The 27,963-nt window shown below is 37.4% G+C and overlaps 2 protein-coding genes and 1 pseudogene across 16 annotated transcripts in view; 2 read left to right on the forward strand and 1 right to left on the reverse strand.

Annotated features, from left to right (window-relative positions):
- The window catches only part of LOC131429444 (acetylcholinesterase), a 265,785-nt gene that overhangs the window by 110,252 nt on the left and 127,570 nt on the right, over positions 1-27,963 (reverse strand). Inside the window, exons 1-2 of one of the 15 annotated variants that reach the window (XM_058593560.1) lie at positions 6,165-6,272; positions 4,508-5,316 (exon numbers count right to left, since the gene is read on the reverse strand). The exons of 2 other annotated variants lie outside the window; for them this stretch is intronic. The gene's annotated coding sequence lies outside the window, so the exon portion shown is untranslated. 12 more of the 15 variants (XM_058593567.1, XM_058593559.1, XM_058593566.1 and 9 more) reach the window with 12 other exon arrangements.
- On the forward strand, positions 21,182-22,331 carry LOC131429447 (uncharacterized). Its single transcript, XM_058593576.1, has 4 exons — positions 21,182-21,356; positions 21,429-21,591; positions 21,656-21,959; positions 22,020-22,331. Exons 1-4 carry the CDS (start codon positions 21,299-21,301, stop codon positions 22,224-22,226), a joined length of 732 nt encoding a protein of 243 aa, XP_058449559.1. The 5' UTR covers positions 21,182-21,298; the 3' UTR covers positions 22,227-22,331.
- Positions 22,386-27,740, forward strand: LOC131428756 (uncharacterized; annotated as a pseudogene).

The raw sequence follows: 27,963 nt of genomic DNA on the forward strand, positions 1-27,963 counted from the left end.
TCCAAATGAAATTCAAGAGCTTTGTGAGTGACCATAAGCCCTTCCATTTGAATCTAAGCTTGTGAAAATCGGTTCATCCATCTTCGAGAAATTATTATTATTGACATTATTTTCATATTTTTGGTGCATATCACCCTGTAATTCCGGAATTCAGAACCAAATGATATTTGGAAACTTTATATGTGCTCATAAGACCTTTCATTTGGACCTATGTTTGTGAAAATCGGTTCAGCCATTTCTGAGAAAAGCGAGTGAAAATATTTGTCACACACACGGACGTTTTTTCAGCTCTGTTCGAATCTAGCTGAGTCAAATGGTATATGACATTCGGCCCTCTGGGTCTCGGTTCAAAAGTCGGTTTTCACAATTCTATATGAGAAAAGCAAAACGGCATAATTCAACAGGAATCTAATTATTCTGATTTCATACCTGAATATCTCGGGAAGATTCTAGGAGAAAGGTAGCCATGAATAAAATCATTGGCAAAATCTTTTCATAGTGTTTAAATAACTATTTTTCATCAATAACTTGAGTTCTGGGAAAAACTAGGAATTGTTCTAATTGTAACAACTTGTTTCTACATAAAACACGAATCGCTTTAACGTCAATGTGCTAGTTTCAATAACAAGTCTTTAATGAAATATCAATAAAAAATTTGGGTGTCATTTTGTTAAATAAATATTTATGTTCGGTCAATTTTTTAATTCTTAATAATTTTTTTGAGCTTTATTATAGTATATGGGGCATTCCACGCAAAATCAGCCACCCAATTTTTTTTTCATCCAACTTTTTTTTCGGTAAAGAGCTCGAAAATATTCGATTTATTTCAATATGGTATGTGGAATTTTCGAGATATGATTTTTTGATGATTCGCGTTTTCAAAACAGAGCATTTTTTCAACAGCCTATACTGTAAAATCTAATAAAGATACAAAGATACTTAGTTTTCAAATAAGCGATTCCACAAAACAACCTTTATAGTTTAATCTATGAAAAAAGTTAAAAATTATTAAACAAATAAAAAAATTCAAACTTGGGCTTAATTTTTTTTGTTGTTGAAAAAACAAGCTTTTGGGTCTTAACTCAATCTTGGAAAAGTTTCAGAGTGGAAAGATTAATACATTCGGAGCAGTGAATTTTTCAATCACTACCCGCACGCGCGAAGTGTACCGCAGCGCAACTCACCCGAATACGGGCTTAACTTGTCGACACATGTCGCGCCACTGATCGAATCCTAACTTTGACAGTTTATTGTTAGCAACGTTACAGTTAAGATTGCGGTGTGAAAATGAATTCAAAAATCAAAAATCGTTGCTGCAATACATTTAACTTCAAGGCTCATGTTAGCAAAAATCGAAAACATTCGTTGCGTTGGGGTTTTTCTTCCCTTCTTGTGAAAGTTCACTTTTTGCAAGCAAATCTGTATAAAATGTTCAAAACGTTACATTCGTCGTTTGAGAGTTTCTCTTTGTGTACTTTCTCTTTCGATTATTACAGTATTCTTAGCAATCCTTCTATCCAATTATTTAACGATAATAATAACCAAAGCTATCATCTATTAATCTGCACTGAAGAAATTACCGAAAAATGCAGGAATAAAGCTTGCTTCATTTAGAATTGGAACAAACTTTTGCTCATATTGTGGCGCTTCTGGTGGACGGATTTGGAAGTTCTTGGTGCCCACGTGAATTTTGTCAGCTTCACGTATGATTTTGGACATTCCGCAAACCGACTGTACTTTGTAAACAATCAACATGGAAGCCGAAAGGAGGGAAAAAATTGTGCACAGTTATTTGGAAAATCCATTGTGGTCTGCATCTAGGCTAACTAAACAGCTAAAATTGCCCAGAAATACCGTATGGCGCGTTATCAAACGGTATAAGGAAACATTGACGACGATTCGGAACCCTCAAGCCAATCGTCGGAGTGGAACTGTCGACCGGAAACTGCGTGGTAAGATTTTGAAGACGATTAAGAGGAATCGTAATCTGTCGGAGATTTGGCCAGAAAATTCGGTGCTGCCCATAGTACCGTGAGGAGAACTCGACTCCGGAAAGGAATCAAGCCGTATCGAGCTAGCAAACAGCCAAATCGAACCAAAAAACAGAATAGTGTGGTCAAAATTCGTGCTCAGAAACTATATGACCAGGTGCTGACCAAGTTTGACGGGTGTCTTCTGAAGGACGATGAAACCTATGTCAAGGCTGACTTCGGGCAAATCCCAGGTCAAAAATTTTACTTGGCAACGGCTCGGGGGGATGTTCCAGCCAAATTTAAATATGATTTTGACGACAAATTTGAAAGAAAATTTATGATTTGGCATTTGCAGCTGTGGCAAAAAACGAAAGTTCTCGTTACAAATAAGGCAATGACATCGGAATTATACCAAAAAGAGTGTCTCCAAAAACGAATTTTGCCGTTCATTCGATCCCACGACCATCCCGTAATATTTTGACCAGATTTGGCAAGCTGTCATTACAGCAAAGTCGTTCAAGAATGGTATGCAGAGAAAGGGGTTCAGTTTGTTCCGAAAAACCTTAACCCACCCAACTGCACCCAGTTCCGCCCTATTGAGAAATACCTGGCAATCATGAAGAGGAGACTCAAGGTAAAGGGAAAGGTTGTCAAAGACAGACAGTTTTGGAAATGTTACGAAACGATGCAATTTTCACTATTCAGCTGTGAGGGAAAATTCTGCTGATGTAATAGTGATCATAGATTCTGAATTCTCTGAGACTGGTGACAATGATGACAATGTGTCTATATTCAGCGACTATACAGAAGTAATTCTTACATTTACATACATTGTAACATTGTATTTTTCAAATTTTAAAATTTCTAAAACCTTCTTAGAATGAATCAAATTTGCCTTCCGGTTATTTTACCGAATTGAAACAAAAAATTCATGCAAAAGTTGCAACTAAATCCGAGAGAATGAGAATTTTAATTGTTTTGCCAAAAAACTGGAGTATTCGTGAGACAGCGCATACGATGAACACATCAAGATATTTTGTTACGGAAGTAGGGAATCTCGTGGGAAAAAAAAGATCATTGCGATTCCGAGCACAAAAAGTAAAAACTAATTCTTTCATCAAACTTTTAATGTCTTCATATAAAAAATCATGAATATTCATATTTTACAGGAAAACAATTTTCACAAATGATGTTGCTTGCAAAAAATCGAATTTTTCAAGAAGGAAAGGAGAAACTTGATGCAACGAATATTTTTGATTTTTGAACTCATTTTTACACCACGATTTTAACTGTAATGTTGCTAACAATAAACTGTCAAAGTTAGGATTCGATCAGTGGTGCGACATGTGTCGACAAGTTCAGCCCGTATTCGGGTGAGTTGCGCTGCGGTACACTTCGCGCGTGCGGGTCGTTATTGAAAAATTCACTGCTGCAAAAGTATTAATCTTTACACTCTGAAACTTTGCCAAGATTGAGTTAAGTTCCAAAGGCTTCTTTTTTCAACTAAAAAAAAGGAAAAAAATTAGACCCAAGTTTGAATTTTTTTATCTGTTTATTATTTTTAACTTTTTTCATTGAATAAACTTTAAAGGTTGTTTTATGGAATCGCTTATTTGAAAGCTAAGGAAAAGACGTACTTTTCATGTCTTGGGCGAATTTTTGTATCTTTATTAGATTGTACAGTATAGGCTGTTGAAAAGAGGCTCTTTATTGAAAACGCGAAACTTCTAAAATTCATATCTCGAAAATTCCACGTACCATATTGAAATAAAAAAATACGTGTTGAATATTTTCGAATCTTTAGCGAAAAAAATTAGTTAGATAAAAGAAAAAAGAATTTGGGTGGCTGATTTTGCGTGGAATGCCCCATATACATTATTCTGGAGTGTTCAATTTAATAACAGTTTTCGAATTAAGACGATTTACTCAACAATACAGTACTAAGATTTTCGAAGATAAAGTAACTGAAAGGAAGAATCTAGACTACACTAGAGCCAAAAAAATGTTTTGAATCGGATAGAATTGCTCCACGAGTAAGGAAAACTCAATGTGTATATATAACATAAATCAATATCATGACAAACGATGTAGTGAGACGTTGGAAAATCTTCCTTGCATCTCACAAATCCCTAGAAAACTCAGTATCCATCATACCAAAAAGTAGTAGAAAAACATGGAACCCCTTTCAGGTCGTTTATCATCCTGCATTACTGATCCACAAACAGAAAGTAATGTAATGCTGTTCAGTTATGTAAACTCGTCCAAGAAAACCAGGCAAAATGTGGAACAGTTGGATCGATGCCAACGGTTTTTCTTCGTGCCGCTGGAATTATCCAATTTATTCTAGATCTTTACAAAACACCCTCACCGAGGAAGTCACCCTCCCTGCCCACTAGCGAGACGCTGCCACGAATCGATCTAACACTTCGATCGACATTCCATTGAGCATGGCCACGATGCCGACGAGTTCGTGTCCACAATGAGTTAGCCCACGCAATAAACTAGTAAAAGGACAAAGTAGTATCATCACTCACCGCAAACAAAGCTATAAGACTATAGAGAGCATTTAACAACGATGACACCAATTTCCCAAGTAGCGCTCTTCTGCTGCGTGCTTCACTCGAAACTGTTTTCCAACTTCTTTTGTTTTAATTCGCTAATTGCCACTGCACATCCACTTGCGAAGAGCAACGAAGCGAAGCTAATACAATAGGGCACCACTTGTGTTCACTGCTCGTAAAACCCCACTAGAGAGGGAGGTTGATTTTCCGCACTTGTTTCGATTCGTTCAGATAGAAATATGCGACTTATTTCGGTTGACAGATGGCACTAGGAAGCTTTTCTCGGAATTACTTCGTCGGTGTGAGCTATTAGAAAGCCCCACTTACGCTGGAGATGCTACCGATACCTTTGCTGTCAGAGGTCGAGAATATGTTTGTCTTGCTGTACGCTTTTATTTGCTTACACAATCTCGAGAGGTGAACTGACCGAACGACGAGGGCACAGTCACGGCTATGCTACCGCACACTACATTCACTGATTGTCTCTTCGTTCTGAAAAAAAAGGATGATTCCGGTGGCTGGGAGAGCTCCGGCAGTCGTCTCAGTTCCCAGAATAGTTCCTTCGACAGTGTCTGCGAGAGCCCGAGCAGAAACCACGAGAGATCTCTATCAGCACCGTAGTGTTGATGCTAGGGAGAGTGCACCGAGATGTATCGGATAGCATGAAAAAAAAACACAATAGCTATTTTCTGTTCTGCTAACTTATCTGGAATTTATTTCTGCTTGCGTTGATAACGATTCTGCTGCTGCTGCTGCTGCTGTTGCCACCTCTACTGATACTGCTGAGAAGGAGAAAAAAAAAGAAAATGTGTAACGCAAATTATCCTATCCTGACTTCGGCAGTTACGGAACTGTCTTCGGTTATCTTCTTATTTCGTGCATTCCAGCGGGAGGCGAGGAACGGAGTTCGGAGTGTTCGAGGATATACTACACAATTCACGTATCTTTTACGAGCAAAGTTCACCGAGATAGAAAAACTCTGCTAATTTTATTTGAGTTTTTGATTTTCCTCTCTCTCTAGATTTTCCCTAGTCCACTCGCACTCGCCGCAGCTGTCGCCGAGGGTCAGTTTTTCTTTCACCGCTGTTATCTTTCGTCCTTCACGTTTCCGTGTGGCTTTCCGTTACTCACTTTTTTTTCGTGCTCTTTCTCTCTCTATACCTATGTTTCTCCTATTTCTAGGTTCTGTACCCTAGGTATGTTATTTTGAAAGTCAAAAATATCAAATTTTCGTGAGTTTCATCATTGATTTTCCTGCAGTATCTGCGCTTGCAATACTGCCTCTTCTCTGATGTCCTCCTGCAAAAAAACGATCTCTGGCTGTTTCTCTAATTATCACACTTGTTCTATGCACAGCTGTGCACGAAATCAAGAGATTTACAATTCTTCGACTGATTTACAGGATGCACCGCAGAAAAGTCTCCTTCCCCCAACAACGTTTTGCGCTCACTATTTTTTTCAAGGATATCGTTTTCCCTCAGTCATGCTGTAACGACTGGGACAAATCGTAGCCCTTTCTCAACGTTGTTTTAATTTTCGTACAATAAATAGTATGAAAACCTTCGGTTCACGGTGAATAACTGGTCACTGTCACTGGTTATCACAAGGAAAAAAGTTTTTATTTCAATACCTATAACTACAGAATTATCCTTCGAGACAACTCATTGCGGCACCGACATGCGATTCGGAAAAGTTTCAGGCTCATACTACCAGCAGCTCGCACGGACGAAAAGCTCTGAACTGAGATGGAAATTTTATCGAGAAAAAAATAGTCGCATTGTAAGATACTTCTATGCTCACCAACACATTCTCGTGCTCGCAGAATATTATTTCATGTTTTTTGTTTCTATTTGTCGGTAGCTCGTGCTCCTGAACTTTGCCTGAGCTGTCAAGAGTCGGAACGGGCTTGATATCAGCACGCGACGGTAGTGGGAAGTGGGCCAGCAGTGTGCAAGGACCAATTCCATAGATTATTTTTCCGTGAGAGCGGATTTGGCGCATGATTTTATTGTTTTCAATAATGTTGTGCTGCACGCTGAACGGTTCCTCTACTGGGACGTATGTCTACTCACCTATACACACACAACAAAACGATTCATTTTCTGTGGGGTCCCCGCGAAACAGAGAGAGAAACAGGAGAGCGGTCGGATGCGATGCGAACGTTCTGTATCGGTATGTACATCCGTACCTCGGGACACTAGACAACGTGCCATTTAATACGAGGGGAAAAAACAGTCAATGACGTCATTACTAGGAGGGTTTTGGGGTGAGCTTTCTTCGGAAACAACACCGAAACGGTTCACATGGCCTCGAGCTTTTATCAAAAGTTTTCCTTCCGTCAAGTTTCCGGGCTCCGGGGTTGACGTATTAGCTATCGATTATCTGCGAAATGAATTTGAAGTAAATACTGTTCAAGATTAACTCCGATTAAACTTAGGTTTAGGATGTTTAATGTTCTCTCAATTTGAAACTTTGTGTGGAAAAGCAGAGATGTTTCTATGCAACAGGCACTTAAAAAGCAGCGTGTTTTCAGTTAATAGTGCGTTTTTGTGACAGGTCATATTTTTTTTCATTTGCTTGCTCGCTAGCTCGTCAGATTCAATATAGTGTTCGCCAAACTTTGTCATGCTCTTGCTGGTCATTTGATTTTTGTGGCAGATAGGCCCATTTTTGATATATTATTCTTTCTACTACAGGCAAAATAAATCAAAAAATCAATCTAGTTAACTTGAGTTCAAAATGTAAAGTAAAGAGAAAGCTTGAGCTTGAGCTTGAGCGACCACCCCTGGTTGCTACTCCGTTACTGATCGGGATCAGCTGAAATTGTACAGGGAGTTTCTAGATGATCCGACCCGGGACTGGTGAATCATCTTTCAATGTACATCTTCTGGTAATCCCAGAATTCATTGATCAGTACCGGCGCCGGCCAGGCCCGAACGTAGATCGTCTAAGGAATGGAAAGGGATGTTAGTCCAACACTTGTTGTTACTAGAGGCCGTATATACTACTGCGCACTCCACAAGTGTCACGGGAGAAGGATATTTGTTAGTAAAAATTTCAGTATTGCTATTATTCGCGCGCGACTCAGTATGTTCCGGTTTCAAGATGCTCGGACTAAACTGCACTAAACTCACTGACTTCCCGAGTGAACGTTTCAACAATATCCTATATTAAAGTACCGGGAAGTCTTGATTAACAGCTCTTATTCGAGGAAACTGAAGAAAAATTTGCAAAAGCGAAACGTAAAGAATAAAAACTTCGCTATTTTTTATAAATGAAATTACGTGATACAAAATAAACGAGTGAATAGGATATAGACAAAATAGTTGATTTATTGCATTAACATATTCTAAACAGTTGTTATAAAATTCTTTTAAATCGCCAAATAAAGGTCAACAGATTTTACGCGCGTCTTGATTCTTTATTATTTCTGCTTTATTATTTTAATTATGTATTAAAATTATTAACTGGTTATATTGGTTGATCTGGGCAGCCGGCTACCGAGAAAAATATAAATTTATTGTTTGATAATATCAAGTGTTTTTTACTATGTATTCAATATACCGATATATGCTATCTCTGTTATTAACTTTGTAATATCAACGGATTTGCGCAATAGTTGATTTTTATCATTCAATTTATAATCCTGAAAGACAATCAATAACATGGAAGAAGAAAACATTCCAAATAAAACTTTTCACCGAAGCTAGACGGAAATTGATAGGTTGAATGAAGAGATTATTTAGTAAAATAGAGTAATCAGAAGTGAAAAATTGAAAATATCAGATAACTGAAAGAAAGAAGAAACTCCTGCAATTGTCGCCTTTTACGACATGGAAGCAGGAACCCAGTGGATCTATTCTTGGTTCATTTTTTTCCGCCGGATTCCACACGGCATCTAGGCTGGTACTGTCCGGAGAGAGCTAATAGGTACTATCAATCTCCTACTGGACCCCAGCCCCTCAAAATGTAAAGTAAAGAGAAAGGCGAAAAAACTAATTTTCTGTACTATTCTTCAATGTTAAAATAAAATATATTAGTTCAATATCTTATCGAGGAATCATTGGGTAAGAGTGCGGTTTTAGTTGACAAGGGTGAGACTAAAAATTGAACCATACCGACCGTGTACTTACTTACTTACTGATGCCAGGTTAGATTTCGGTAGACTTTTTTTTTTATTTATTTTTTTATTTTTTAATAACTATTTTGTAACTATCTCTCGTTACCGCCCGCTCAGTCACACAATACTCTACCCAGTCCCAGGGTCGGCACAATCCTTGCCGAGGTTTCTCAGTATGAAAGGGGGGGAAAATCACTTTCTTTACTCCTAACAATCGTTTATTCGGCGCTTTGTCCTTATGGTCCCTAACGTCCCTAATACCCTACTAATTTACAATTTGTTTGATACACTTACGTGTTAAATGAAAATGTGTCGAGTGTAGGGCCCGTTGCGCACCTCCGGCTGCTATCAGATTCGGTCCTAGATCGTACGGTTGCGGTGTTCTGGAACCTCGGATGCTCCCCACTTATCGTCGCCGTGTAGTTGCAGAGGATGAACCGGGAACTTGAGTGCTTCAGACAGTTCGTCCCGCTGTATCGAAATGGCTTACGGGTATCCGAAGAAACGCTGGACACGTGTTGGTTGATGTGAGTTTTGAGTTAGCCACCGATTCGTTGCTCACATGATGGCCACTTTCCCGTTTCTTGATGATTGCTTCCAGCACGGCCAAACCGAATGGTTTTTGGTGGTTCCACTCCGATAGAGTCTCAAATAAATGTTCCTTAGTTCAATGGTTGCTTGAACGTTATCGTTTTGCCGTTGTAAAAAAACACATTCGCTCTATTCGCTGTTGTAAGACCAAGCGAAGTCTTTCCCGGTACCCGAGTTCCCCGGAACCTTGATACCGAGTTCGCCTTCGTACGATTGTCGTTACCGTTACCAATTTCAGTTCAGTGGACGTCGAATGACTGGGGTCTGTAGGTGGTTGTGGCGTGTAGGGTTGTACAAACTGAATATAATGCCTAACGTGTGTAGAGATTATTTTGTTTTAAAATGTTCGTTGCGCCGTCTAGCTAGCTTATTATACTTGTAAATAAATATATTTTATTTTAATCTAATTGAGAACGTTTATATTTCATTTTAAGGGTTTTAACGATTTAATCATAATTAAATATAATTTCCATATATCCTTTCTAGCTGTTTTTTATAAAGTGATTTTACCCCATATTTATGTAAATTATTTCCTGGGACTAAGATAAAGCAGTATGTACAGGCGAAAAGTGAACGGAAGGTCACAATTTATTGGAATATGAGTTAAAATTAAATTATTAAGATTTAAATTGGGTACTCAGCCACAAGTGGTGACTTTTCAGCCCTATTATATATATGATTTGGTTGTTACCATGAGGACATCATTTGCTTCCGCAATTCAGAGATTTTTGTGTAGGGAAAATTCTAAACCTACTTGTATTGTGTAATGGGGAAAAGGAACTTATATACTAACTTACTAACTAATACAGAGAGCGAATCGATTCAATTGAAGATTGCATCGATTTTTGTCGGAGTTTCGGTCGACTTCTTTTATTTCTTTATAGAGGCTACGCCACTATGAGCCTCTCGGTCTGCCTCTGCTGCGATGTCCTGCTGGGTTCCAGTCTAATGCTTGTCTGTAGATTTCGTTCCCGCTCCTACGTAAGGTGTGGCCGACCTGGCCCCACTTTCGTTCCCGAATTTCAATTGCTATCGGCTTCTGGTGGCACCGGCGATGGAGCTCGGTATTTGAGATCCAGTTATGGGGCCACCAAGCGGGAATTATGTTCCGCAGGCACCTATTGATAACACCTGCAGCCGTTGAGTGTTCTCCACTAATATACACCATGTTTCACTAGCGTATAGCAGCACAGATTTCCCATTAGAGTTAAATATTCGAATTTTGGTTCGTTCACTTATCTGCCTGTTTTTTCCAGATGTTTCTTAAACTCGCAAAGGCAGGCCTTGCCTTCTTGATCCTTGCACCTATGTCAATCTTGGTACCGCCGTCTGACGCCATTTGGCTGCCAAGATATTGGAAGCTTTCAACATTCTCCGCTGATTGCCCTTTTTTTGGGCGCCTTTACTAAGATACCCTGCATCCAGTCAACCGGAAAAGTTGCGGTGTCCCAGATATTACGAAATAAATTGTGCAACAGTTGAGCGGATGTCATGGGGTCTGCTTTGAGCATCTCGGCTGATATGCGATCGACCCCTGGGGCTTTGTTCGATTTGATGCTTTGAATGGCCGTTTGTATCTCCAGCAATGACGGAGCCTCGGTATTGACGCGTGTGATACGTCTGACCCTAGGCGGGTCATGCCGAGGTGATGGTGGCCTAGCTGGCACTTGGAAAAGTTGTTCGAAGTGCTCGAACCAGCGTTTAGGTTGATCAGTTGGGTCGGTTAGCAGTTGACCAATCGCGTCTTTCACAGGCATTATCGCATTCATCTTCGCCCCAGAATTTGTCCCGATGGTATTCTGTGTTCTCCAAAGTTCGGCCAACGGGCTTCACTGAGTCCTAGGATCTCAAGTTTCATTCAACGTGCCTCGTTGGCAAGTTGTGCCAGTTTACTCTGCTGGGCTAGGGTTAAAACGTTCCATGTTCCTATTCGTGTCCGTTGTTTCATGCTAAATGTCGTTGCCGTTAAATCAGTCCGTAATCTTTCATTATCGATTTCTCGAACAAAGTTTAAGTTTCGGGAACAGTAGGTTGTTGGCCCAAGGTTCCCTATCCTCCAGGACGGGGCTGCCGTCTTAGGTATAGCTTCCGGGAAAAAGCATTTCTTATTCAGCCGCTGGATGCCAGGACAGACGCTGTTTGAACCGCACCTCCTTGATGAACAGACGCTCGGTCAGTGGCGTCAGATTTGTTGAGAGTCCCACACCACATCAGGACTGGGCTAATGCGCTTCGAGCGGCACACGGTCGCATTCTTGAGGCCTGCTTGCGGACACATGCAGCTTTTTATAGAGGTTTAACAGAGCCCACTGCCAAACCCCACCACATCCAGGCCTCGTAGGTCGCACACACTCACTCTAGCTGATGTCAGAAGGACAACAGTGCCCAGGCTACACTACCAGTTAAGTACGAAACCCTTAACTGGCGGTCAATTGTCATCGGGAGACCCGTGGAAGCGTGAGAATTGGAACTTGTGAGGACCAGAGCTATGTTGGACGCCCCTTCCCAGATGTCAACTCACCGACCGTGTACAGTTAGATAATTTCCCAAAATCTTTTCTACCATCTTCTGAAAGGTGTTTCATCACATCCATAGTAGTTCAGTTGGCAGGTTGAGAATTAATAACTGTGTCTGTGAGTTTGTGTCGCCGGCTTTCATATTTCGTTCCATCACTCTTATTTTTAGTCTGTCTTTCCGTTGGGTAATGGAGAAAAGATCCTCTTTGGGTGAATTTTCTTGTGGCAAAGTGTGTATTTTTCTTAGGTAGTTTTCCAAAAGTTTTTATATAGTACTGAGACAGAAACAACTCACAGTTTTTTACAACCAATACGTATTCGCAACTAATTCCACATTTATTTTATCATCAAAAACGAATAGCAAGCCGTGAGTAATTTAGATTTACAAATTCTTTGGTGCAAACATAGGATAACTTTGTAATCGAATCGATTTATAGGTGAAGAATTTTATTAAAAATTATCTCCAATCATCATATGTACTGCAACACATAATAAAATGCTTAAACAAATTATAATTGACAAATACACAAAAATACATACAAAGATGAAGACATGTTGATATATTTGTAGCTTACAAAAGTGTCTCTTTGATACATTCCATGTTCTTGTTTTACATCTTGTGTGAGAGAAAAAACAAATAATGACACAAGTTCTAGTGAGAAGGATGTGCATGATTGTGTTTATCAATTTAGTTAGTATTTTGTTCTTTGATAGCTAGAAAAACTCACAAATCTTCCCACACAGTAATATTTATGTGCAGTTTGGTAACCAAAACTACATTGAATCTGACAGGATATGAAGAAGGAATCGAAATAACATTTTTTGCAAGAATATTTCATTGGAAAGAAAAGAGCTTGAGAAAGAACTTTCCCATTTAAAATATCAAATATCGTCAAATATCGAGATAAAGTGAGCGCAGTATCCCTGCAGATCATCATCTTTAGCCTGCCATTTGGCGAGAAACTGTAGGAATGTGTAAACTTCCGGTGAGTTTAAACTTCAACAAATTTCGGGATTCTAAAGTTTTTTATCTTTTTGTTATGCGAAAGATATTTTTATTCAGGCCTATTTGCGTACAAGCTTTACGTGGCCAATTGAGCCGATTTTTCAAATAATTTTTTTTTGAGTTGGATATCGTTGTCACCCTTTTTCTAGGGGAAGAGGAGCATCCATTTCCCTCCAGCAAGGATTGAGGGGCACTTCGTTCGTGGTTCGTCTCGTCATCCATTGCCGCATCGATGGAATTGTTGTCGGTTTCTGTCTTCTTTTCGTTGCTAGTTGCTGTAGATGCGCCTTGTTGTACATTGGTTGCAGTTGCAGGTTGGTTGGAAGGCAAGTTGTTAGCTTGTGTACTTTGTTCTATATGAGATGATGGTTTCGTTGAAGAGGATGCTTCATTGTTGTTGGTGGCTGTCACATGTGTACTGGGGTTGCTTCGGGTTGGCGTGAAGGAAGCACCGTTGTCCTTTGGTGTGGTTGTCTCCTTGTCCAGTTTATCACATGGCTTACCGTAGTGAACAGCTTTTTGGCAATATTGACATGTGGCCATCTGATTGTCATAGGTAACAAGTGATTCGCACGGGATTCTTGTATCCTGACCGAATGTCACATAAGAAGGTATAGGCCTCTTCAAGTGTATGCGTAACAAACGTGCGCCATTTAGAATACTGGGGTAAAAATTCTTCCACTTTTCTTTTTCGATAGAGAGAATCTCTCCGTATTGGGACATAGTTTTGCGAATATATGAATCTGTGACGCTTGAGGGAAGATCATGCACACGCACTTCTATAGCACTATCTTCGATATATACTGGAATGTTGTACTTGATGTTTTCGTGCTCTACATAGTTCACATTGTTATTGTCTTCTGCGAATTGAATTGCATCCAACTTTTAATAAAACTGGATGTAAACAACATTATTTGTCTTAGTGCATTGAAGTTAATGCACACGTTTAATGTCAAGATGCATTTGCTCCTTAAGCAAACCTTCAAGTTTTCGTATCGAAGGTCGAATTTTGCACTACTTGAAGTCAACAACTATTGTATTCTTTCGTGTCGGCGGTAGCTTTTGTTCGTTTGGTTCAATCATTTCGAGGTCGTTCTATTGTTCACTACACAATACTGTACTTGATTTCTTCTGTCCCGAACGTAAGCGGTTTTGTTTTATCGACTGACTTGGATGAGATGTGAAGGCGAACTGAGTTTTTTATCTTAATTAAATTGATCTCGTTCAATTGCAAGACGACTTTGTCAAAATTAGAGTACATGTTTGTTAAGTACGCTAAGTCGCATTCGACTTCAACACGTATCATGACTACTGTTTGGTTTTGATATATGCTTCTCGGTAGTGGATCGTAGTACTAATCATGCAATGATTCTGTACGCTAAGAATCGGCTGCGAAGTCTGTTGAAACCGAAAGGTCAAATTCCAGAAAAGGTATGTATGCTAAAACTTGGCTTTTTTCTCGGTTGTGGAAGTGGCATCTAAGCCCGTCAAACTTTTGTTTGTGCAACGTGAAAATCCATACTACTCGCTCGCAAAGTTTTGGAAATTGATGAATGTGGCCAAAATACCGGTTTGTAATGTAATAAAGGTATTCGGAGATCGTTTGTTTACAACTAGTAAGTCCAGATCGGGATGGAATCGAAGCTGGATGTCGCAAAAACATCGAGAAGAGTGGCCATCTATTGCAAGCGGAATCTCAACTTCAGCATCCCAGAAATGTCGTCTACAACCTTGTATCGAACTAAAAATCTAGCAGGTTTACGACTTAAAAGAACGTGTTGACTCTGGATCGTGCGATAAGCTAATCAAGTCGGTTGTTTCCACAAGAAGCTGATAAAGTTTGATTACATTATAAAGACAGATGAAATCTACATCATAACTTTCAGAATTTAAACAGGAATATTTTACGATTACTGAAAGAGAAAATTGTGCTGTCGAAGTTCACTAAGAAATATCTCGAGTAGCGAGCCATCTCTTATAATGACTAGAAGAGCGACATTTAAATCGCGACCAGAATTATCATCGAGAACCTGTTTTAATCCACTTAGTGGTGTAATGATGCCTTTCTCAAATATAATACTGTGTTATTCTATTCTACATGCTTCTCTTCGGTTTTTGAAAGAAACTAAGGATTTGTTTGTGTATTAACTAGTATAACATAGAGAATGAAACAGTTCTCTGATCGGTTAGACCATCCATTAGAAAACGAAGTGGGTTCACTATTGTATGTACTTCCAGTACCTGAACCAGAGAACCGGTATAATCGAGTTCGGCCACCAACTAACATGACGTACAAACTCTACTAGTTTTTATTCAAATTGTGAAGATTTTATACGATATTTACCATCGTACTCTAAACGACGATTTAAATATTTTGTTGCATTCGCAAACAAGCAGTAATTTTTGGTAGGAACATAAGACCTTTCATTTGACCCTTAAAAGTCTTGTTGTTCTTCCAAAAATTACTGCAAATTTTCGGATACACCGAAAATTTAAATCGTCGTTCAGAGTACGATGGCAAAATCGTAAAAAAATTCAAAATTAAAAAAAAAACTAGTAGAGTTTTTACGTCATGCTAGTTGGTGGCCGTACGAACCGACTTCGATTGTACCGGTACGTTTTCTAATGGATGGCCTAACCAAGGCACTGTTTCATTCTCTATGTTATAGAGGTAGATGGGGTAAAACACACCCCCTAAGGAAATGTAGCTATAGCTTAACTATAGAGAATAATACGGAAGAGTTTCATGCATGACTTTCTTCCGTAATCATTATTTCTCAAAATTACGTACAAATACTCGCTGAATGCATTGAAAAATACATGAAATATCTTATTTTCCAGAACCCTTAAAAATTGTCTATTGAAATATATGCGAGGCATGACGCCCGATCGTGGAATACATGAAAATAATACATTTTAAATTACGCGAAGTGACGATTATCTAAACATAGAGGCAGGTAGGAATGGTACTCGGAAGGCAAAGTATCGATACCTAGGGTATCAGGATACCGAAATTTTGGGTATCGATACAAGGTATCAAAAGGCAATAAAGTATCGATACCTGTAACTATCAATTGATACTTGCGCAGCAATCATTTCGGAATAAAATAAAATTGTCGACTGTGGCGTTATTTTATGATGTACAGAAAGGTTTTTCCATAAATTGCATCACCAGTATACGTGTTACGACCAACGGTGAACCCCTGGATGATGTTCTCACCTTCACATAAAATACAACACTGTTATTAAAATTAGAATAAATAAGCAACGTGCGAGAAAGGACGTAATTTCTTTACAACAGGTTTTTTCTTTTAGCCTCTTTCGCGCGTATCCGAACAATACGTATATTTCTTGTCACATGAATTGCACTTCGCCTTTCACGACTTTTGGTCCACGTCAAAGAATTTCCGCAAGCCACTTTGTGTTGTAATCATGATGATTTCACATTTCACCTATTTCTCAAAAAAATTCTTGTCATAACCTTTATGTCGATACACGGACACTACACTAAAAACCAATTCCTATTTAATATTTAGTGATTTTGTGCAAAAGCACATATTTTTCTATTTCTTCGCGTTCTGCCTTCGGATAATCAGTGCTAAGCTAGCGGTTTTAATTGAACTGCTAGACGCGAGATAGCAGTTCAAATTGATCTGCTTCAAGCACTGATGAGTCGAAGGCGAAACGCGAAGAAATAGAAACAATTCCTGTTGCTATTACGATGGGACCGGGGACGGATGGAACGGAAGCACCAGGCTCGCGCATGTATTGGTATGACGTGGACTAGCCGTCGTTGATATTCGTTCTCGACAATCTCACGTCGTCATACAGACGCACTGAGAGAAAGTGCTATGAATGTGAAAAATGATATTATTGAATCCTCTGGGAGTATGGCCTTTATGTGCCTGTTTTTGTTGATGGTTTTCTCTCATTGAACTCTCTTTCAGTGCATTCGTGGGACGAAGCGAGATTGTCGAGAACGAGTTTCAAAGACGGCTAGTACACGTCATACCAATCCATACACGAGCCTGGCGCTTCTTCGAAGCCGTAGAAAAAAATATGTTCCATTGGGGACGGGTATAATCTATACCTTTCACACAGGTATAGTCGATAGTTTTCACGCTGTCCACCTGGGTTCGATTCCCAACCCCGCACACAGGCTAATGAAATTTTTCTGGTTAATGCCTCTGTAAATGAAACAAACAAAAAATATTCCGTCGTAATGGGAATTGACTTTAATCTGTTGCGATACTGTAAGTATCGAGACCAAAAGTATCGATACTAACAGTATCGCTCTTATGTGATATCGATACCAAAAATACCCGATTCTTGATAGAAAGTATCGATACCTCAAAGTATCGACTCGGTATCGGACATCCCTAGGTACATCGTTGTGAACAAATTTGCCAGGTGGAAGATTGTTCACTATTATTCATTAAATTGATAACTTACGGATAATTTTTGTAAGAGAATTCTTGAGCATTTTGCCTCACACAATTCGGATCGTTTTGCCCCCAAAAATATGAGACGATATATTTGACGATTTTTCTATAAAATTGCAAATACATCGTCTGTATTAGAACTAATTTTACAATTAAAATAAATAAAATAATATAAATCGTCTTCCTCACCCTACAAAATTACTATGGAACGAACATCAAAAATTGCTTATAACAGAGACATAATTGTTTTTTTTTTTAACCATCCCTACCAAAATTGCATAGTAATATGTTGTTATGGCGGACTTTCAGTTTCATTAAAATTTCAGTGAAAAAAATTGGTAACTTTTGAGAAAATCAAAAGGTGCATTATGCCTCGGGGGTGCGTTTTACCCCATCTTCTCCTACTAATTAATGCACAAACAATGGTTTCTTTCAGTCGAAGAGAAACATTTTGAATAGAATACCACAGTATTATATATGAGCAAGGCATCATTACAAAATTTGGGCACTCCTAAACGCGTATATCTCTGGAAATATTGGAAAACTTTTGGCGATTCTATAAACTTTTAGATCTCCGGAACAGGAAATGAAAGTCATTTCTTCTTGGAACTTGATCTATGAACCCATTTCAAACGAGTCCAAGGGTTATTGAAATCGATTAAGCCATTTCCAATTCAATTGAGTGGATAGAAAAATTGTTAAAATTTTTAGAATTGCTCTTATACAATTTTATCCTCGAAAACGGAAGTATCTGCCATTTGATTCCCGTACTTAATCAATGACCTGATATTAGCTTTTAATTTAGCCAATATTGTTTGAAAAAAGCTCTGGCATCTCCGATAAAATTAAACAAATAGAAATATCTTTGCGAGTTGTACATTCACATACTTCTTCAGATAGGCCCGTACCCAGGATTTCGTTTCGGGAGGGGCCCTCAGATAAAAAAATAATGTTACTGAAGACTACTTATGCACTTAATTATCGATGTGTCTTTTATCGGCGTTTTTACAGACACTTTAAACTTTTCCACTGGAACTGACATTACGGATTATTAAAAAAAAGTATTACACTTCTTAACGATTACTGTCATGTTATTTCTGTAACAACAATCCACAAGACTTTTGATGATGTCATATATTCTGAGATCATTTACATTCCTACTTGAAATGACGACAATTAACTGCATAGAGTTGCACGGCCGATTCGTGGAGAACGGAAATCATCTTCCTAATTTTTAGGTCATATTAGTAGATGGTCATACAAATTTACTTTGGCTATACTGGTTTCGGATTCCAGTTCCGGAAATAGTGATCTGGAATTCCAAAACGAGACTCACATAAATTTCTCAGAGATAAATTAACGTTTGAGTATAGATAATAGTACGAGGAAGCCAAATCAGGTGAACGAGGGTGATGCCCAAGTAATTGAAACCTAAACCGCTGATTTTAACCATGGTAGCGATACTCATGTGCTTCATGTAAGGCCATTTTATAGCGATTTCGGCCTTCAATCGGTTCATTATTGCATGCTAATACTGGATTTTTTTTTCTGATTTGAGGTTGTCCTCCAAAAGTATACTATGCCGATCCCAGAAAACTGACATTGTGATCTTTCCGTCCCATTGCTTAAAATTTACGCCTAAAACTTATTTAAAATAACAAATGTAACGCCTATAACTTACAAAAAAACCTGTTTTAATCCACCTAGTGGTATAATTATGCCTTTCTCATATCAATCAAAATATCATATATAATACTGTGGTATTCTTCAAAATTATTTTTCTTCGATTCTTAAAAGAATAATCGAAACAGATTTGTTTGACCGTCTACTGATAAAAACTATCAATTGGAAAAGATTTGAGGTCCATTTAGAAAACTTACGGTTTTTCGCTCTTTTCAGTGATGGTATAAAATTTTTAACACACTTTACCCTATATTTCCGAATTCGGAAGTCGGATCCTGATGAAATTCAGGAATTACGTATGGGACCACAGGACCTTTCATTTGAACCTAAGTTTGCGAAAATCGGTCGCGCCATCTATGAGAAAAGTTAGAACACATATTTTCATTTTTTTGCACATTTTACCCCATAAAGTTAGGGCAAAACACGTTACATACACACATACGCACATACACACACACAAACACACACACAGACATTTTGCGTACTCGACGAACTGAGTCGAATGGTATATGACACTCGGCCCTCCGGGCCTCGGTTCAAACGTCGGTTTTCACAGTGATTGCATAACCTTTCTACATGAGAAAGGCAAAAAAAAATTTTCTTCGATTCTTAAAAGAATAACCGAAAACGGTTTGTTTGACCGTCTACTGACAAAAACCATCAAATTGGAAAAGATTTGAAGTCGATTTAGAAATTTTTTTAAGGTTTTTCCTCATTTTCAGTGACGGTGTATAATTTTTAACACACTTTACCCTATATTTCCGGATCCGGAAGTCGGATCCTGATGAAATTCAGGAATTACGTATGGGACCACAGGACCTTTCATTTGAACCTAAGTTTGCGAAAATCGGTCGCGCCATCTATGAGAAAAGTTAAAACACATATTTTCTTTTTTTTGCACATTTTACCCCATAACTCTCGAACCGGAAGTCGGATCGAAATAATATTCAGGAATTTTGTATGGGACCTCAAGACCTTTCATTTGAACCTAAGTTTGTGAAAATCGGTTCAGCCATCTCCGAGAACAGTTAGTGCAAAAAAACGTTACATGCACACATACGCACATACACACACACACACACACACATACACAGACATTTTGCGTACTCGACGAACTGAGTCGAATGGTATATGACACTCGGCCCTCCGGGCCTCGGTTCAAAAGTCGGTTTTCACAGTGATTGCATAACCTTTCTATATGAGAAAGGCAAAAAGTAACGCATGTAACGCTTCGTAACGTCTATAACTGCACCGACATTTTCGGCTTCAATGTGAAATGTTTTTTGAACTCACGAATAGTTGTAACGTACGACTGATTTTTCGAAAACGAGTTTTATATGAAAACGCGGTGAGCGACATTCCAGTACTCCATGATGGAAAACTACTAAACGATTATAAACATTCAATCTTCTAAATCGATTTCATTATTCTGCTTTTCGATTCCGTGCTCGCTTTCTCTTTTCTTTGTTTAGTCTAGTGTAACCAGAGAACAAAATGTGGTTCCTATGCGCAACCTTGTATCTCTGGAGCTCCGATCAAAACTGGCGTTTTGTACCGAAAAAGTCTAAAACACACTTGAAATTATCATATTTATTTCAATCCCCTTGATTAAACTTGAAATTTGTATGAGGTCCTGAGACATTTCATTTGAATATGAATTTGTTAAAATCAGTGTTGTCATCTCCAAGACAATGGGGTCCGAAAAAAAATCAGAAAATTTATATGTAACCTATCTTAGTTTGTGAAAATTGGCTCAGTCGTCGAGAATCCGTGAAAAATGAATGAACAAAAAGGTCACAAACACACATGCACACATACCGGCATTTTGCGATGAACTGATTAGAATGGCATATGTCTCTGTTCAACAATCGCAAAGCTTTTCGCTATGAGAAAAGCAAAAAGATATGAAAAGGTTTTCGACTGCTTTTTGTCTCATGTGGAACGAAGAGTCGTAAAAAAACGGTAATAGTTTGTGAAAGTTAATTTCTTGTGCATCGACTTCGGGTAACTTATGAATGATTGAAAATACTTGTTGAGGCTGCTGAATAAAAAACAATATCAGTTTCATTAAAAAGCATTCAAAGAGAAACATCCTAGCCTGCCAATTATTGTACTAAATCAAAAGTTTTCTCATTATACACGTTTGCATAGCACCTGTGCCAAATCTGCACCTTGAAAAACAAACAATTATCAGCAATGATTAAGATTATTTTCGTATTAGTCGCGTTTATCTTCTTCAGACAACACACACCGTTCGCTAATCAGCTAATTTATTGAACTGCGCAGCTATTCTCGGAATCATTTATAATTTACACCAAATTGGGAGAAGGTAAACAGCATTATTCATCTGTGAAAATCAACCCAAGAACGTTAGAGGTGCTATTGGATTTCCACGCAAAAGGCAAACATGAAAACCTTTTTCCAGTTTATTGTTCTGATGGCTGTGATGGTTTTTGGAATCTCTGGTATTATAGAATACTGAATGATAGTTAATTTGATAACTAATTACCGTTGATTATGTTCTGTACAATTTCCAGAAGCGTCCAGCCAACGAGTTGTTACGGATGCAATTATGCGTAGAATACTAGAAAACTTTCGTCAACTGATGCGCACCGGCAACCCTGAGACTGGGTTCCCAGTGATTGCTCCATATTTCAACGAAGATCTTTCTATCAACGCCAGCTTGGGGGGATTGCTTGAGTCAGTAGCGTAATTCTGGATTTGGTAACAACGGGATCCTATCGAAATGTTCATTCTATTTCAGTTTCGATCTCCGAATGACCCCAATTCGCATCGAAGGTCTGGACGAATTCGTGGGGCGGCTTCAAGTTGATTTATCAAACTTGCGATTTCCGTTCGAATTTCGTTACGATGACGAAATCATCATTAATGGGTTCTACGACATGAACGGACGTTTGTACGGATTGATTCCTGTTTTTGGAGTTGGTAATTTTTTCATACGCCCCAAGGGGGTTTTGGCTTCCGGTTGGGCCACTATCACAGATGACGGAAATGGAATGCTGACACTAAGTGATTTTTCACTGAGTTTGATGATTGATTCACTGGAAGTAATGGAATCGCACCGTATGGTGAGCTTGCATTTAGCTAAATATTCTTTGTAATTTTAGACAAATATCGAGGGAATGCTGTTTGGTGGAGAGCTGTCTGATCTGTTGAATGTTGTTATTCAAGATATTGTTCCATCGTTCTTGCGAAACTTCCCGGAAAGTGTTACGAGATTGCTTTCCGCTTTCGCCAAACCCTTGTTAAATCGTTTCCTTGCCACGAGATCAATGGAAGATTTGCTGGCATTATTATTCCCAAGAGGAACTTAGAACACAAAGCTTAGAGGGAAAATCAACAGGGTAATCCAAATTTAGATAACTGTGTTCCAAATTTTATTATACCAGCGAGTTGATAAAAAAAACTTCAATTTTAAACAGTTCATATTGTTTTGTTATCCTTGATGAATAATTTCATTCCAATATGATTAGATGTCTTATCCGCCGAAGTTATGTGTCACATCAAAGATCGAGAAGTAAGTAAAATAAGTAATTCATTCGTGGATTTTGTATCTCATAATGATTCGTCTTAAACTCTTCAATTCATAGAAATTTGAATTGAGCTGCTAGTCCAACTTGTACCTATAGATGAACGTTAACGTTTACTCTATTTGAGTATTTCATTTCCATAACCACACAGAAACGCAATGATTTAGTAAATTTAGTGTAAAAAAAGATTGTATGAAATTTCTATTCATATAACAATCTTGGAATTTTATTTCGTTTAAGCAAATGATATCAACTGATCGCACTAAAAACCAGGGCCTCACAGATAAAAATATTTTGTGATTTTACATTTATTTTCATGCACATATTTGGAGCAGGCAATTGAATGGAAATTTACATTACGAAACGAAGCGGTTTGTAAATATACAGTCTTGTTCAATGAAAAACTAAATGAATTTTAATGTAATTTTACATCAATTATGGTTTTAAATCAGATTTCCGTTCAGCTGATGTATATTTCATAGTACTATCAGTTTACATGTCGTGTAAGTTTCATCTTTTCTTTCTGTGGTCCTCAGCAGTGGGTCGCAGTGGGTCGCGTATAGATTTTGAATCTTCCTCCCTGACTCCCTAGATTCCCTTTGCGTCTGCGTGTTTAGAAACCTTGTTGAGTAGAGTTGATTTCTCTCCTCTCCTCTTCTTTTTCCGGACACCACCAGGAAATTAAAGCGAATAAAATGGCGGACACATTGAAACTGACTGAAAAAATGTACTGAAAAAATGTAAGACTTTATTTTTATCGCGACAACATATATGTTTTTATGTACTAATCGTATCTATACTAAATTATCTAGACTTTGTCACGGTGGATTTAAGATATTAGCTTTCAAAGTCGAGAAATTCGATGATCAAGTGGATGTATGTTATTCCAAGCATTGCAATTTTCAGGAGATCTTCAGTCAGAAAAAAATACAACACGAGCGGTAACCTCAATGAATCATTCTAAAAAATTCACAGAATATTTTCAACTAAATTTCGAAGACATTATCGGACGGGCATTTCATTCCTTTCACGGAAACAGAAATCAACAGACTTCGCAGCCGATTCTTAGTGTACGGAATCATTGCATGGCTAGTACTATGGATCCTAATGACACTAAGAATCCTTCCAGGTCGGGGCTCGATCATACGACAACTGGCTTGTTACCCAGCGTCCTATGCATTCAACCGCCAACCCGGGACTTTTTTATATTCAGAGATGCTATTAATACAGATTTATCTGTATCATACAGAGTTTAGCATGCGCACACAGATTATAAACAGAATATAGTGTTTTTACAGGTTTCCTAAAATCAATACCGATATACAGATTTCACGAATCATACACAGATAAAAATATGTTGTGAATTTACATTTATTTTCATGCACATATTTGGAGCAGGTATTTGAATGGAAAGTTACATTACAAAACTAAGCGATTTGTAAATATACTCGTACAGCCTTATTCAAAGAAAAAGTAAATGCATTTCAATGTAATTTGACATCAATCATGGTTTTAAATCAGATTTTCGTTTCAACTGATGTCTGTTAAATACTACTATTGGTTTACATGTCGTGTAAGTTTCATCTTTTCTTTCTATGTAGGAAAGTTAAACTTTTTCATCTGAGCTCTCTTTGATAGTAGTGACATGATAAAAATTCCATAATCAATGGACGAATCACAAATTGTTCTTAAAAACCTACCAATTGTGTAGATATGTATTTGATGATCAATGTTGAGTTATAAAGATCCAGTGAAGTTCACAGTGCACCAATGGTATGTACAATTTCATCCAATATATAAATCACTCAAAATTATAGAGAATTTCACTACTGTGTAACATTCATTCTCAAATCCTTTGATTTCTAGATATACACTATCAACTATCAAAAAGAGTTATTCCTTTTGAAATCAGCTCCGATAACCTGAGCAAGAAAATTTATTAATTTCTGGAAAAGCTCGTTGGTCGTTATCAAGCCAACAAAATATGTATGACATAACGTGGTTCTATCAATTGATGAATATGAAATGACGTCGTCCAGCGCATTGCAGACAAACTTGAATGATACTGATAGTTGAATGCATGACATACCCGTAAAAAAATAAACCATTGATTTTTCAGCAAATACAATTGATTCACAATTAGATCTATGGCTTACAATACACTTTATTGTATCTTGACAAGATTTTTTTTCATTTCCAAAGATTCAATATATTGTTTATACGATTCTACAATTGAATTCATTGTACACGTGGTGTTTCAAACAATATGCACACTGGACATTTGATTGTTTTCCAAGAAAACATGTATGAGAAAATTTTATGATTTGAATTGTTACGATACTTAACAACCTATACATTCTATTGTAAAATGCATGTTTACAATTAATTGAATAGTGTATAACAATACATTAAAATATTTTTCAATGGTCAAAGCAAAATTGTGACAGGTATTGTAACAGTAAATTGTGTTGTTTTGTCGTATTGTTTTTCTACAATATTTTTTATTCGGGTTGACCGTTGAAAAATATTTTAATGTATTGTTATACACTATTCAATTAATTGTAAACATGCATTTTACAATAGAATGTATAGGTTGTTAAGTATCACACTATTCAATTAATTGTGAAAATGCTTTTTACAATAGAATGTATAGGTTGTTAAGTATCGTAACCATTCAAATCATAAAGTTTTCTCATACATGTTTTCTTGGAAAACAATAAAATGTACAGTTTGCATATTGTTTGAAACAGCACGTGTACAATAAATTCAATTGTAGAATCGTAGAAACAATATATTGAATCGTTGGAAATGAAAAAAATCTTGTCAAGATACAATAAAATGTATTGTAACCCATATATCTAATTGTGAATCAATTGTTTATGCTGTACAATCAATGGTTTATTTTTTTACGGGAAAGCATAGTTGTGGCAGGTTTTGTAACAGCAAATCGTATTGTTTTTTTAAAGTATTTTTTATTCGGGCAGCCATTTGAAAGTACACCGATTACGTTGCGCCCCTCGCGTTTCGAGACCCAAACACTTCGATGTTTTGATACTCATCGCGATTCTCAAATTGTAAAAATTACCTATACTTGGTGTCCCAAAACACTGTCTGCTGTATTTTAACTGAACCGACAAGTTATTGTGAAAGAGTCGACCCAAAATTCACTAATTTTCGTGCACTAAACGAGGTAAACCGTAAAGCAATTACATTACTGATTGTTTGTTTACGTTTCAATCAGCTGATTTTGAAGTTCCGATTTTGATCTCATCATGATGGTGTCGTGACAGGGAGCCGGTTTGTTTACAATGTGTCTACTCTCGAATAAGTACCTACAGTTTTTTTTATTGCAGAACAGAAATTCGAACCGCACTCACAGTTTCTATCATTTGAGCTTTGAATTCGATTGATAGCATTGGGTAATGAAATGAGATAAACAGCAAAACTATTTCGCTTTCCAAAGAACGCATGTTTAGGTAGTATCTTTTTCATTACTAGTGCATACCCAACCAGTTTAATTAAAGTCTACCCATAGAAACGAACAAAAAGCGAACTAATCTAGGTTTCGCCCTCAGGTATGCAACAAATTTCACGCAATGTTGTGTGCTACAGAGCAATTGAATGAGTGTTTTTCACTTTTCTTATGAATGCAGAAGTAATTATGCAAACTATAGTACAGTATGAACTTGTATATTGACGGTGATGAGAAATACAGCCCGGTGGCAACAATAAGGCGCTCCAGCTAGTGCTATCGTAACCAACATCTCAGTCCTTCGGGGCCTTCAAAGCTAGCAAGTCAGTGAGAGCAAAGTAAACAAAATGAAGTAAAATACAACACTTCATCGATTGTGATAGTCAGTATTACAATTTGGCACCGCATGCTTCATAACGATATCACATTTATAATCAAACATAAAAAATCAACTTTCACAGCTAAATATCACAGATATTTAGCAACAACGGACTTATATACTACTTCGTTGTTTTCGTCTTTGCGGAAAAGATGATGGTCACAAAAACATGGCGGCCTAGCAGGGACTTGGAGAAATATAAAAGAAATCCTGTGAAGCACGCATACTAGGACATTATTATAAAACTCAAGTAATTTGAAATGAGCTCTTCGCCAATTTATAGATCTTGATCTAAGTTTTTACACTATATCGTTGTTTTACATTGCGTTGTGGTGACGGTCTTGGTGGAATACACACTGATACCATCATATTTTCTTCTGATTCTGCTGAATAATAATGGGAATTGATATCATTCCAACTCAAACCGAACATCCCAAAGGCAGGAGATGAGGGTTTCCACCATATATAAGGGAATAAAAAGAGTAAGGATGTGCCGATGCTATGACTATGCGATAAGATGAAACTAAGAATGAAAAGCTAATGTTTTTTTCATAAAGTGCAAACAAATGATATAAAATTCAGTTTTTAATGCGCAATGTTCTTTACAGACAACATACCGGAAACGTTTCAAGCTTTGTATTCTCGCGCACTTGACGTAAGTTCAAGCATGCCGTGAATTACTTTGGAGAGAACAGAGTATTTCATCGTTTAACACGTAAAAATAAATATTGTGTTTGTTTCGATGTCAACTTATGCTGAGCTAGTTGTACAGTTATTGATATTACGATTCATTTTTATTTATTTTGAGAAGTGATTTTTAGTGAATTGCGACGCTTCTTTAATGTGACATAAATTTACACGCTTTTTTCTAAGTGTGTATCAAAATATACTTCGATGATTTTAGTTCAATTGTGATTTAAGCAACAAACCAGTAGGGATTTATATCAAAGTGACTACTCACTCTATTAAGCTTGTATTTTATACTAAACATGATTTCTTCAAATACTGAAGAGTTCTAAATTCTTTGAGATTGGACACTGAACTTAACAGTATTTCAATTGATGCTTTGAACTACTTCGAGATAGTCAAAATTGATTTGTAGATACTGCAAATACAGTTTGATTTCAGCTTCCATTTCAAGAATTTCAAAACTATTGGTCAGAATTGGGGCTGATTCCACTTAATCTAGGTGGGAAATTTGTTTCCAATTTCAATGGTGAGCCATTTAAACTTTTTTTTCATTTTATCATTTAATACTGTTTAAGTTCAGAACTCGGCATCAAATAATCAGTGATGATAAATATTATTTAGAATAAAACTTCTGTTGTTGAACTCAATATGTCCTTGTGTGAATTAAGTGTATTCCAATTTCGAAAGTGTTTTTGTCCTGACACTACATTCCTTTATTTTCAACAAACTATTGGAATCAATTTTTCTGTATTTGTGATGCACAGTGGAGAGCTGATTTTATTATTGTTAGAGGACATTCTTGAGCTGGGAATGAATGAAATACTGCTGAATTGCATTATTGAAAAAATGTGAAACTCAACTAGTCATGCATTTCCGAGTAGCAGCTGATATGATGTTGTAACAATAATTTGAATTTTAATTTCTTCTATAAGTGCTGCACAAAACATGTGGAGCCCTGTTTAGCCAATTTGAACGAAGCA

This window comes from Malaya genurostris, chromosome 2, assembly GCF_030247185.1.
Source record: "Malaya genurostris strain Urasoe2022 chromosome 2, Malgen_1.1, whole genome shotgun sequence".
Taxonomy (NCBI): domain Eukaryota; kingdom Metazoa; phylum Arthropoda; class Insecta; order Diptera; family Culicidae; genus Malaya; species Malaya genurostris.